Source organism: Pelobates fuscus, chromosome 7, assembly GCF_036172605.1.
Source record: "Pelobates fuscus isolate aPelFus1 chromosome 7, aPelFus1.pri, whole genome shotgun sequence".
In the NCBI taxonomy this organism is placed as follows: domain Eukaryota; kingdom Metazoa; phylum Chordata; class Amphibia; order Anura; family Pelobatidae; genus Pelobates; species Pelobates fuscus.
The window spans coordinates 80,220,837-80,234,575 of record NC_086323.1 but is presented as its reverse complement, the minus strand read 5'-3'; the positions used below and the strand labels follow the sequence as shown (position 1 = coordinate 80,234,575).

At 40.5% G+C, this 13,739-nt stretch overlaps 1 protein-coding gene across 1 annotated transcript in view; it reads left to right on the top strand.

The window, feature by feature from the left end:
* Positions 1-13,739, top strand: part of LOC134567951 (uncharacterized) — a 52,416-nt gene that overhangs the window by 20,594 nt on the left and 18,083 nt on the right. Inside the window, exons 5-10 of the mRNA XM_063426124.1 lie at positions 4,241-4,459; positions 4,557-4,682; positions 8,186-8,302; positions 9,330-9,548; positions 10,295-10,486; positions 11,911-12,102. Coding sequence (XP_063282194.1) covers positions 4,241-4,459; positions 4,557-4,682; positions 8,186-8,302; positions 9,330-9,548; positions 10,295-10,486; positions 11,911-12,102 — 1,065 coding nt within the window. The remainder of the gene's footprint in view (positions 1-4,240; positions 4,460-4,556; positions 4,683-8,185; positions 8,303-9,329; positions 9,549-10,294; positions 10,487-11,910; positions 12,103-13,739) is intronic.

Here is a 13,739-nt window from a genome sequence, read left to right as displayed (position 1 = left end):
TACACAAAGTGGATATAAATAAAAAGCATGTGTCAAAAAAGTGTTGTGAAAACGTGAACGCAATGTGATGTAGAAAATCAGAGAAGTGTGTCTCGACTATAGAAAAGAGTGTATAATATCTGTATCGGTCAATGATCTGTGGAATACTTACTACTGTATAACAAATACCCAGTATCTTATTTTATTTTAAACAGACAAGGGATTTACTAAAAAAAGTAATAGACTTATACTACTAATATTTAAAGTACCACAGAATGCAATGTCCCCATACAGACAGCCTAGTGTAAAAAGGTGGAAGAGATCAATCAGCCCATCTACATAACATATTTACTGTTACAATATTTTCAAACATTTATATGATCTTACTCTATTTGTGTCAGGATCCCGCGGGCGGCTGCGAGGGGAGGCTGCAGTCCGCTCGCGGCACTCACCCTCCAGCCATCCGCGGTCCCCTTCTCATCGTACGCTCGGCGAGCGGCATCCTCCCAGCCTCGGATGCCGCCCGCGTCTTCCTCTTCGTCCCCCAACGGCAGCATGCATGACGCTGCACGCTGGGAGACTGCCCATTTTTGTAAACGTCGGGGTCAGCCACCTGACCCGGCGTTAAAGGCACAGTGCCTCAATCACAGTGGGAGGTATAGATATCTCCCACGTGTGATTGTTAATTCTGATTGGAAATTATCCATCAGAATTAATCAATGGGTTCAAATACTTACCTTTTCTGTCTCTCTCTGCCCTGTTGTGGTCTTTGCTTTCTAGTATTGCTGTTCTACTTGTGTTTCTGGTTACGTACTCTCTGGCTTGTTTATCCGACCTTGCGACTTTCTCCTACCCTTTGTCCTCAGCTTGTCTCTCGTTATTCTGTCTTCTGGTTCCCCTTACTCGGCTTGTCTCCTGACTATTCTTTGTGTGCTTAGCCCGGCCACTCTAAGGTCCGGTACTGCACCTTTTCTGTGTGTGTGTTAGCGTGTTTGGTTCCCAGAAACGTGACAATTTGTAAGGTCATAAACATCTATAGTAATCATATTCTATGTGATACATCTAAATACGACATGTCATTCTAGTAAAAAATGAAGAATACTAAATAATAAATGTTACTAAAATAATACTCATAGGCTGTTAAAAGGCACAGCGTAAGAAACAAATCTAAGGCATTTTTTTTCTTAAGCTGTCCCTTTTAACAGCCTATGAGTATTATTTTAGTAACATTTATTATTTAGTATTCTTCATTTTTTACTAGAATGATATGTCGTATTTTTAACTTAGTTGTTATTACAAATAGATGTATCACATAGAATATGATTACTATAGATGTTTATGACCTTACAAATAGAGTAAGATCATATAAATGTTTGAAAATATTGTAACAGTAAATATGTTATGTAGATGGGCTGATTGATCTCTTCCACCTTTTTACACTAGGCTGTCTGTATGGGGACATTGCATTCTGTGGTACTTTAAATATTAGTAGTATAAGTCTATTACTTTTTTTTTAGTAAATCCCTTGTCTGTTTAAAATAAAATAAGATACTGGGTATTTGTTATACAGTAGTAAGTATTCCACAGATCATTGACCGATACAGATATTATACACTCTTTTCTATAGTCGAGACACACTTCTCTGATTTTCTACATCACATTGCGTTCACGTTTTCACAACACTTTTTTGACACATGCTTTTTATTTATATCCACTTTGTGTAGTCTCTTCGATAGTCTCTTTAATCTTCCGGTGCCAGATTGATAGTGTGTAACTATCTTTTATTCACTCACTTTCAATATCACTCTAGGTTGCCTAGCAACCGTTGTAATTACCACGTGACGTAACGTAACGTAATTACGACACCTGTGGCTTCTGCACACTTCCGGGTTCAGATCGTTTGGGGAGGGTTTATGCACTTCACTTGGTAAGCAATTACCGTATATACTCGAGTATAAGCCGAGTTTTTCAGCACATTTTTTGTGCTGAAAAACCCCAACTCGGCTTATACTCGAGTCAATTGTCTGTATTATGGCAATTTACATTGCCATAATACAGAGAAGGGGCTGTGTAGGAGGGGGGCTGGCAGAGAGCTCTAACTTACCTCTACTGCAGCTCCTGTCAGCTCCCTCCTCCTCCGCGCCGGTCCAGTCAGCTCCCCTGTCAGCTCCCAGTGTAAGTCTCGCGAGAGCCGCGGGGTCATAGTGCGGCCGCGAGACTTACACTGGTACTTACACTGGGAGCTGCACGGACCGGCGCGGAGAAGGAGGGAGCTGACAGGAGCTGCAGGAGAAGTAAGTAACAGCTCTCTGCCAGCCCCCCTCCTACACAGCCCATCCACTGGACCACCAGGGAGTGAGAGCCCCCCTCCCTGCCATGTATCAAGCAGGGAGGGGGGACGAAAAAAAATAAAATAATAAAATAAAAAAGAATTAAATAAAATAAAAAAATTAAAATAATTTAAAAATAATAAAATTGCCCACCCCCCACCAAGGCTCTGCAACGCACACACACACTGCACTCCTACACACACACACTGCACTCACACACACACACTGCACTCATTATATACACACACTGTAAATAAATATTCAATTAATGTAATTTTTTTTAGGATCTAATTTTATTTAGAAATTTACCAGTAGCTGCTGCATTTCCCACCCTAGTCTTATACTCGAGTCAATAAGTTTTCCCAGTTTTTTGGGGTAAAATTAGGGGCCTCGGCTTATATTCGTGTCGGCTTATACTCGAGTATATACGGTATGTTGTATTTTTATAAATATGCACTTATTGATACATCTTATGTTCTGATCTTGATAAAGACCTGAATATGTCGAAACGTTGATCTTCTGAATTTTGAATTAATTGACACAGTAAAATGAGCACTATTTAAATCCAGGAGTGCGCCTACATTATTCGTTTCTATATATTTTCGCTGGCTTTGTTTCATCCTGGTATGTATCTCTAATTTTTACTTTTTAAGGAAGAGTGCCAAACTTATTTCTATTTCTATTTTATATATATATATGTATGTGTGCATATGAGGATATTTATTTATGTATATATATATGTATGCGTATGTATGGTTTTATATGTGTGTATATATGTACATATTATTTGTTTTGCTAGATTGCATATATGCTTTCATGTACATTCTGGATTCTTGAATGTGAGTGCATTCTAAATCTGTGTAATTTTTTTTAACTCTCCCCCTACTAGTACCATATCAGTACCATATCCTGTTTGTTTGTTTTTTTCTCTTTTTGTCACTCTCTGGTCCTTACACAGAATATTTATGACCCTGTGGAAGAATGGTTTCTATCTTTTTTTTTTTTCCTATTCGTCCAATAAATAATGTATTATACGTTATTAATTCTGTTATTTTACACACACACACACACACACACATATATATATATATATATATATATATATATATATATATATATATATATATATATATATATATATATATATATATAGAAAAAATTCCAGAGCCAGGCACTCCTCCTTAACAAACAACTTACAAATATATAGATAAGCCTAGGTGCAATCCCGCGTTATATATATAGAAAAACAATAAAGGGAGCACACTAGGTCTTAGTTATAGTGCAAAATTATTTACTGCATTCCAAAGAATACATAGCTGTGGTATACAAAAAATATATATATATATATTTTTATTTATTTTTTTACCTGTAAAATACAACCTGATCTTAATTATAGAAAAGAGAGAGAAGATGTAAAAGAAAACATATTTGCTTATATTAGACTAGTGAAGAAGCAGTTGGGGTGATTTTACAGTCTGTTGGAAAATATGTCACTAAATTATAACCCAAGTAGACTGGCGGTTATAAGGTTTGTGATGTTGATTTTAAATTTGTGTGCTTGTTAAAGGATCTTTGGTATTGTTTCACTTTGTTATTGTTCACGTTTAACTTGTGGAGAGAGGCCCATTAGCCAGTTAGGAATGCCTGCCTACTTACTTACATGCTAGTATTTACTTATAATGCAATGTCAAGTGAAGTATGATCTAGATCAGGACTAGGCAACCTTTGGTATTCCAGATGTTGTGGACTACAAATCCCTTGATGCTTTGCCAGCACTATAGCTGCAAAAAAATTATGAAAGATGCAGTCCATAAAATTTTGAGTGCCTAAGGTTGCCTACCGCTGGTCTAGATTAAAACACTAAGAAGACTTTTATGAAAACTGGCCTTCATAAAATTATTTTTACCATATAATTTGATTTTCTTCTGTAGTTTGGGGACGATCTTGAAGAAAGTCACTTAAAAGCTAAAGACCTGCTTAAAGCTTCACTAACAGAAATTATAAAGTGCTTAAAGGTCAAAGTCTGGAACCCGGGGGAATTGGAAAAGGATCTCAAGAATATTCTCCTTAAGATCAAAAAGCATGAAGACCAAATCTGGAATAAAACATGCAAATACAGCATCTATATGGATTTTGAAAATATAGTTATGGTGAGATTAGACTCATTTATTCTCTTACTTCTCACAATTTGCTCTCTTCACTTGCAGGATAACTGTTTTTTGTTTTTGTTTTTTCAATCACCTACAGGTCGTAGTTATCCTTATTATGCTCCCGCGTATCACCTTGTGGAAACTATTGAGTACTTTTGCTATACTAAGTGTTATAATCTTCATCATCGACACTTGTCTTTTGTGCTGGATACCTGCCTATAAGGTAAAATACACAATGGACATATGGAACCACAACCAGAACCAATAGCGGCAAATATCAAATATGTGATTTCGGAATGTAAAGGAACTGTGGATTCTGTAAGCATACTGTTGAGAGAGTCTACTCAGTGTCACAGGCTGGAGCTCATGTTCTTCTTTCTTAAAGGAATACTATAGGGTTAGGAACACAAACATGTATTCCTGTCCCTATAGTGTTACTAACACAAAATCTTACTTTTATTACAGTCTGCTGCTTCTGGCTCTGCCCTTGATCTGCCTCCTCAGAAGTGGTGATCTCAGGAAATCACAATGCTTTACCATAGGAAAGCATTGGATTGGCTAAGACTGTCAAGGAGGCAGATCAGGGGAAGAGACAAACACAGCCCTGGCCAATCAGCATCTCCTCATAGAAATGCATTAAATCAAGGCATCTATATGAGGAAAGTTCAGTGTTTCCATACAGAGGGTTGAGACAGTAGTGGGATTCAAAGATTTTAGTAACCAGTTCTGACTTATGTTTCCAACTCCACAGGGTTGGCCAAAGACATTGTGCTGCCTGGGACTAAGACTCCACCCCACCCCACGCGCGCACACATGCACATTGACGCAGTCACACATACATGCCCTGGTTGGCAAAAACACAGGGTAATTCTATTAATGCAATAAATGCATAAACCTTGTATATCATGCCAATGAGCTACGAGTGGCTCCAAAACGTCTGCTAGTGCCATGTGCCCCCAAATAACCTTCCAGTGCCATCTCTCTGCTCACAGCCTCTGTATGCCATCTCTCTGCCCTTCGCCTCACTCTGTCATCCCTCCCACCAGTCTCTCTGTGCCATCTCCCTGCTCCCAGCCTCTCTGTGCCATCTCCCTGCCCTCAGCCACTCTGTGCCATCTCTCTGCCCTTTGCGCCATCTCTCTGCCCTGGGCCTCCCTATGCCATGTTTCTGCCACCATAATCTCTCTGCCACCAGCCTCTCTGTGCTATCTTTCTGCCCTTAGCCTCTTTGTGCCATCTCTCTGCCCTTAGCCTCCCTGTGCCATCTCTCTGCCACCAGCATCTCTGTGCCATCTCTCTGCCACCAGCCTCTCTGTGCCATGTCTCTGCATTTAGCCTCTCTGTGCCATTTCTCTACTTCCAGTGAGGGCGACAGAGTGTTTGTGGGGAAGGTGACAGACAGTGTGTGTGGGATGGTGACAGTGTGAGGGGGACAGTGTGTGGGATAGATAATTTGTGTGGAGGGTGACAGTGTGTGGGTGACAGTGTGTGTTTGATGGTGACAGTGTGTGTTTGATGGTGACTGTGTGTGTTGGATGGTGACTGTGTGTGTTGGATGGTGACTGTGTGTGTGGGAGGGCGACAGTATGTGTGCGAGGGTGACAGTATGGGAATGGTGACAATATAAAAGGTGGTGAGTGAGGGGTGAGGGTGACAGTGTAGGAGGTGGTGACAGTGGGGGGGTGACGGTAGCATGAGGGGATGGTGACAGTGGGGGTGGGGGGTGGTAGTGTGTGTGTGAATGGTGGCAGTGTGGGGGTATGGTGACAGTGTGGAAAGTTAAAATGTGAGGGGATGGTGACAGTGTGTGTGGGAGGGTGACAGTGTGGAGATGGTGACAGTATGTGTGGGAGGGCGACATTATGTATGGGATGGTGACAGAATGTGTGCTAGGGTAACAGTGTGGGAATGGTGACAATATAAAAGATGGTGAGGGTAACAGCGTGGGAGGTGACAGTAGCATGAGGGGATGGTGACAGTGGGAGGGTGGCAGTGTGGGGGGATGGTGACAGTGTGGGAAAGTAAAAATGTGAGGGGATGGTGACAGTGTGTGTGTGGGGGAGGGTGACTGTGAGGGGATGGTGACAGTGTGTGGGGTGATAGTGTGGAAGGGGGACAGTGTGTGTGGGTGACAGAGTGGGGGGTGGTGACAGTGTGTGTGGGAGGGTGACAGTAGGGCAGATGGTGACAATTGAATTGTTTTTAGTAACAGGTTAGCACGAACTGGTGAGAACCGGCTAATTCCCACCACTGGGTTGAGACAACATTGTGCAGTACTGCCCCAGGATGCATCTCAAGCAGCCATTTGAGGAGTGGCCAGTGGAGGCATCCTTAGGCTGTAATGTAAACACAGCCTTTTCCCTTAGAAGACAGTGTTTACTGCACAAAGCCTGCAATGAATGATTATACCATAAGCTGTAGTTGTTCTGGTGACTATAGTGTCCCTTTAAAGGAAACAGCTAGCAACCAACTACAAAGAAGTTCATGTTGGGTTGCCAGACATGTGTGACCTGCATAAGTTAAAGGTTGATATTGGAAAGGGAGCTTAGGGATACAATGGAATGGGTATATAAGAGGTTACTCCAACCAAGTGTTTTGTTGATTGTAGGAAACCTTAAATGTTGCACCACACCCTCCACCCTAAAAACAAAAAAAATAACGGAACAAAGGAAAACCCATGCCACAGCAAAGTTCGCCCTTCGGCCTGATCCTCTACTGGTGATGTAACTCCCCTTTACTGAAGGGGGAGGGAAGTCTGGGAGACAGGCTGAGGGGAGGATTTGGATGCCACAAAAGGAGGCATGCCAGAGGTGTCGTTACACCTATGTAAAGAATGGATTTTAATTTGGTACAAGCACTGTTTCAAACTTAACTGCTGCACATACAGATTCCAAGCACCATGACCACTTTAAATCTCTGAAGTGGACATGGGGCTTAGAGTAACCCTTTAATGAACTATCCTTCATAAATAAATCAAATAATTACATTTCATTCATAAATCTTTTATATCAGTAACAGTAAAATTCCCAGTTCTGTCAGGGAACAGTTGAAGGGGTGATGCACAATGTAAAGCACAGCCAAGGTAAGGTCTCAGCTGACATCTAATCACGGTGAATTTGGCAAAAGCGTTACAGTCCATGGGAACATTCTTCAAAATTGCATTGTAATGACACCAGCAGTGAATCGAGTGGTTGGGAGCAGGTAGATTGCCATCCATCTGCTTCTTGGCCGTAATGGTATATATAACCTGTCACATCTTGACGACTATAGCAAACTGTCATACTTTTGTCATGAATTAGCTCCACGTACTGATCTGTGCATTGTTTCTGATATTCGTAATTGTATCATAAATGGTTTTCCCAGTTACGACCACCCCTATATTACCTAAAAAAGGGGCTTCAGTCATTCACAGGGTTAAAAAATAAAGCATATTTATTGGATCAAAAATGCTTTCTAACATAAATCTAGGGTTTTATAGATTTGAAAGTAAATGTTGTCTGGGGCAAGTTCTCCTTGTTGCAGTGCTGCCATCTACCCCATTTGTGTCCTATTTTTTTTAGGGGATCATAAGAATATTATTTTCTGTCTTGTGAGAAATGTTGCCTTATAGTTGAAACTTATTCATCTCTTTGCAAGATTTAGGCTGGAAAAATAACTGGAAAAAAAAAATAGAAGTTTGTGTTTAATGGAATTGGAATTTATAACCTCTCTTCTGTCCTGATGCAGGCTTTTCATATTTTGACTATAATAAAAATGTATTTGGAACAGGAAGACTTACAACTGTCCTTAATGAAGCGCTTTGCAGTTTTAATAGCTATGATGGTTTCCTTATACTTTGTGCTGGTAAGTAGGATTTTTTAGTTAACTTTGCTTTTGTTTCATTTTTTTCATTTGTACATGTTTAACCCCTTAAGGACCAAACTTCTGGAATAAAAGGGGATCATGACATGTCACACATGTCATGTGTCCTTAAGGGGTTAAAGTGAGGGGTCTGTCAGGGTGATTCAGTAAAGTAAGAATTCTTGGAAACACAAAATGAATTTCAAGTTTTAGAACAACAGGACTGTATTGGACGCGTAGCGGACTTGAAAGAAACTCATCTAGTTTTGCTTTAAATTGTAAATTCCTTTTGAATTCCGAAATAGCGCTGCCTACCAAATATGAACCTCACCCACATAACAGTTTATTGACTACACAACTAGTTTTGATGAGCTAATAGCTAGTTTCCAAAATTTAATCTACACGACTGATTTAGAAAAAAATATCCAACTTCGCCCAGCTGTGGAATTTTGTAACTTTTGTAAATTTTGTCTAATCATCTAATAATGAAGTTATAGGTAGTTTCTTTTTTTTATAGGTAACTGTATGCATCTTTAACATCTACATAATATTCTTTGTGGACTTTAATTGTCCTTTATGGAAAGGGACCAGGCCTTTACCATTGCAACATTTGTAAAACAGGACAAATAAAACAAAGTATTAGTCGATTTTTATTTAAGAATGTTATATTGCCAAAAAAGTATGACAATCTGACTTAACCTCGTTCAGGACAAAGGGTTAGGAAATCTTATGATATCATTACTATTGTGGCACGTTATTGGTCATGTAGGGGGTTGATATTCTCTTCGCCAGCAACAAAGAACCTCACTGTTGTTTTGTTTCAAATCAAATACATTATTTCATCTCTTATATTATAATTGTACTGAAAAATCGATATGTCGAGTACCGTGGATTTGTGTGCAGTTCTCTGATGTGTAAAATACAATGATCACTTTATGATATGCCAGCAATGGTTTATTGATTTAATGCATATTTATTGTCCTGATATCAACAGAAATATTGCTCTGATTTTGTAATGTGGACGCTCCAGCACTGGCTCAGGAGAGAGAATCCAGATGCTGAAGAAAATGAGGATGGTGTCCAGCGAATACAGAGGGAGCCTGGTCCAGATGATGATGAGTTGGATCACAGAGAGCCCATGCCTGTCTTGCATGAACAATTTTCCAATGGAAGTAATGCATCTAGCAATGCATCAGAACATCCCTCTGAAAAGTCTTTTCCTTTATCACAGCAGGAATCAGATCCACGTGTAAGTAATTTTACAGGAAAGCTGGTGCTTGGATATGTATAACATACATTGTGGGGCTTCTATTCTTGACCCGGGGAGACTTTACCCTTTCATAGATGATGTGGTTTGACCACATGTATTTTATCACTTTTGGATGGTGTTTTCTAGTTAAATCTCTGGTATACACATACACACATGTGCTTGTATGTGTAACTATATTACATGATCTGCCCACTGTTATCAACGTGCATTCAAGTGTTCAAACCCTACATTGGGTGGATCATGGCAGGTGACTTGCTCTATACATTATTTGTTATATTTCAGAATGTGTGTTCCAGATGCTTGTCCATTTCCCAGCATTCTTTAAATGCCTGTACATTTTCATTTAGCTTTAGTGGTTATGGTGCCAGAAGGGCCAAACTCTTTGGTTGAAAGAATCAGCTAAAGTATTCTCAGCCAATGAGCACAGCCCTGCATCCACAGTGGTTTATTCCAAAGAGAAATTTGGTGCTCGTGCAGGAGAAAGCCAAAGAGGAGCAGGCACCTTGGGGAGCTAGGTAAGTTATCAAGCACTCAAAACAAAGGCTTGAGTACTCAACATGCAATGCCAGTAATCTGTTGTGGATATGGTGCTTGGAGTATTCCTTGAACTGTAGTAAGTTAAAAATCAGTTCAGTAAATCATGAATAGTTGTTTTCTTATCTGCTAGTAGCACTTAAAAAGATTTAACTGGATGCTCCCTTTCTAAATGTTGATGTATTTTACAGAATTATGTGCCTTCTCAAAAAACACAATCCTATGGACATGCATCAAATTCAGAGATTACTGTACGAGAGGTATCGTCATCCGAGATGGATCCTGGAGACCAAATGGAATGCAATCTAGCTGATGTTTCTAGTTTTGGAGCATGTGCGGATGTGCAGAAAGGCCAAGTCCCAGCTGGTCAGAAAGTTTTCTGGGTTTGTATATCATTAATATTAAGGCTAGGGTTTGGAAATAAGGTGAACCTTAAATGTACAGTTGAATGTAAATGTTTTAGTATTTTGGCTAGGGTTTGGAGTGAAGGATGAATGGAGACTCTGTTTTATATTTCCAGATTCGAATTTATTAGGTAATTGATACTTCTTATAGCAAAACCATGAGCCAGCTGTCAAATCCTGGAGATTCGGTGCTTGGTGAAACGATTTTCAAATCTCCTAGTTGTACTGTTTGACTTATTTGGAGACGGGTTCCAACTCTGAGTTGTGTGTGTTTATATACGTGTGTGTGTGTGTGTATATATATATCATTTTTTTTAATAAGGAGCTGGGTTTTAAATGGTGTTAACTCGGCTGGTCTGCCAATCAGAATCAAAAAGTCACAAAATATACACAAGTAATCCATACATTTTTGTACACTGCATTGCATGATCATTTTTTGCAAGTGTTACTTATGTTGTGATAGAATAAAAAAAAAAAAAAACGTGAAATATCAAAACTCCAGAGAGTGGCAGAAGAGACACTTCGAACCATACCCTATGAACTAGCCTAGGTATTTATTGTGCTGGGAGTAACCATTTAGACAAAATACATATTTATAGATCTCATGTTGTCTATTGCCCATTAGTGAGAAGTTTCTAGAACAATTACAACAGATTTATATGTTTGCTCGCTTTTTTAAAAAAATATTATTTTGCTTAAATGTGTCTACAATTGGTGAGTTTTAATTTATTTAGACTGATGCCATTCCCAAGTTAGTGTTATGTTAATACAGTGACTAATTTAAGGCCTGAGCTTCTCTAGTACTAACAATCGATGGCAATATCAGAATGGTAAGTGCCTTCCATGCTTATGCCCCCCTCTTTTTGTCTCAACCCTGCTTAACTTAAAGCAACACTATAGTCATCAGAACAACTAGAGCTTAATGTAGCTGTTTTGGGGTCTATAGCATGTCCCTTCAGAGAAAAGGCAGTGTATGCATTGTTCCCTAGGGACACATCCAGTGGAAGTCACTCAGATGGCCATCAATGTGCTTCCTGGGTCAATGCTGCACATTGTGCAGCACTGGCCCAAGAAGCATTGTATTCCTGTCACTATAGTGTTTATTTAAGTTAATTTCAGCCGTATATCAATTTACACTTTGTGAATGCAGAGAAAATAAAGCTCAAGCAGAGATTCACCATTAACATTCTGATACTGCTATCAGGAAGAGAAGCCTAAATGGAATTCCGACAGTTTACAGAATAATTTTAAAGCAGGACACATTGGGTAAAAAAGAAGCATATAGGCAAAAATTAGGGAAGAATGGTGTCCTACAACAAATCACATGCTAATAGTACTTCCAGCAATTTCACTTGTTTTTTTTTTACCAGATTTTAAGTGTCCTTTAAAAATGTGTTTTACAGAATGATCTGAATAACAAAAGACAAATTCAACGTGCATCATATTTAAGGAGTGCTCTAGGAGCTGAACAAGAGATATTAATATCATCATCAAATATGGATCCTGGAGACCATAACATTTGTGATGATTCCAGGTTTCCTGCATTTGTGGATGTGAAGGAAGGCAATGTTCCCACTGACCGGAATGTATACTGGGTGGGTACAGCATTACCAGTTAAGGTTTGGAATTGATGTGATTGTGCTGTTGAATGTAAATGTTATGGTATTTTAGTAAGGGGATGCAATGGAGAATACATGGAGACTCATGACCCACCAATATTAGTAGTCAAACCATTTGCTAAAAAATGTACAACTTACCTGGAGTCCACTTGGCGATGGTCACCTCCTCCATCAGAACTGGAAACTTTCTTTATTGAGCTAAGCTTGGTTGAGAGCAACCAACTGTCACTCGTAGCCAATGAGCTGGTCCTGCACAGCACGGTTCAGCTCAGATGGGGTAACAGAAGCTCTGTACAGGGGCTTCTGTCTCTCAATAATGGAAGTCACTGGCACCAGCTAACCCAGATAGATTGTCAAACGGTTCGCAAACAGTTTCACTATGTCACAATACATTAGAATCCTTAGCAAGATAAAAGGCAACAATCCTATCAAAGGTGAATAGAGGAGAGATACCAGGGTTTATTACTGGACCTTAATGAAAGGCAAGAGTTAGAAAGTAACAGGACTCATAAATTTAAGTTTATTCAGACCAGGAGAAGAATAATGAAATCAATAGTAATAATAACACTGGCCCTGAATGACTGGAACTCAAAGTCACAAACAAACCAGATCTAATTAAGTGTTCTTGCATAGCAAGACCACTTAATGTTATCTCACATATTATATTATTATTATTATTATAGCCAAATTTACCACCCTAACTCCTCCCACAGTTTTTACACTACATAGACAAAAATATACCAAAACGTGCGGATTGTTCCCGATTGCTGTGCTATTACTTTGTGGAACGTTTCGCCGAATGGTTCACGGAATATCGTCGTTCTTGTGGCGAAATTTGTCCCATAGGAATGAATGGCAGGGGGGGCGTGGTCTGCAGCCGAGCGAGCTGGACGTGTCTGGGTAGAGCTCTGCTGCAACCACGGTGCCAATAGCCTACATTAGCGGAGACTGACCTTGGAAACTATGATACCAGGTGGGGGAAATGCGATGGACAAAAGGACTCCCCGAAACCAAAAGAAAAAACCAACGGAGACGGTCTCAGTACCCGAAATGTTCGCGGCCTCTCGCGCCATGAGGTCGAGCACCCAAGATGGCGGACGAGAGGGCCCGGGCACACCCCGTTCGCCCTCGAGCCCAGCGAGCGGAGGAGCTATGGGGTCTGCAGAATCCGACACCAGTCAGATCCTGGCAAAGCTGGCTGAAGTCCGCAGCTACCTGGCTACCGAGATGGCCCGCAACACAGCTGAAGTTAAGGCTGAGATACAGGCTTTAGGGGTGAGAACGGAGACGCTTGAGCGGCGGATGGAGTCCACTGTCGTGGCCCATAACGCCGCAGCTGCCCAAATCAACCACCTAACCTCTCAGCTATCCCTTGCAAGCTATGCAATCGACGATCTTGGGAATCGTTCACGGCGCAACAATATCCGCCTTCGAGGACTGCCGGAGCAGGAGGGGGAAGGATCCCTGAGCGATGTGGTCTTGGGGATTTTTAAACCGCTTCTTCCTAATATCCCCGATCATTTACGGCATATCGAGCGGGCGCACAGAGCGCTTCGCGCCAAACGGGCGGATGACCGGCGTCCCAGGGATGTACTCATCAGATTCCTTTCCTA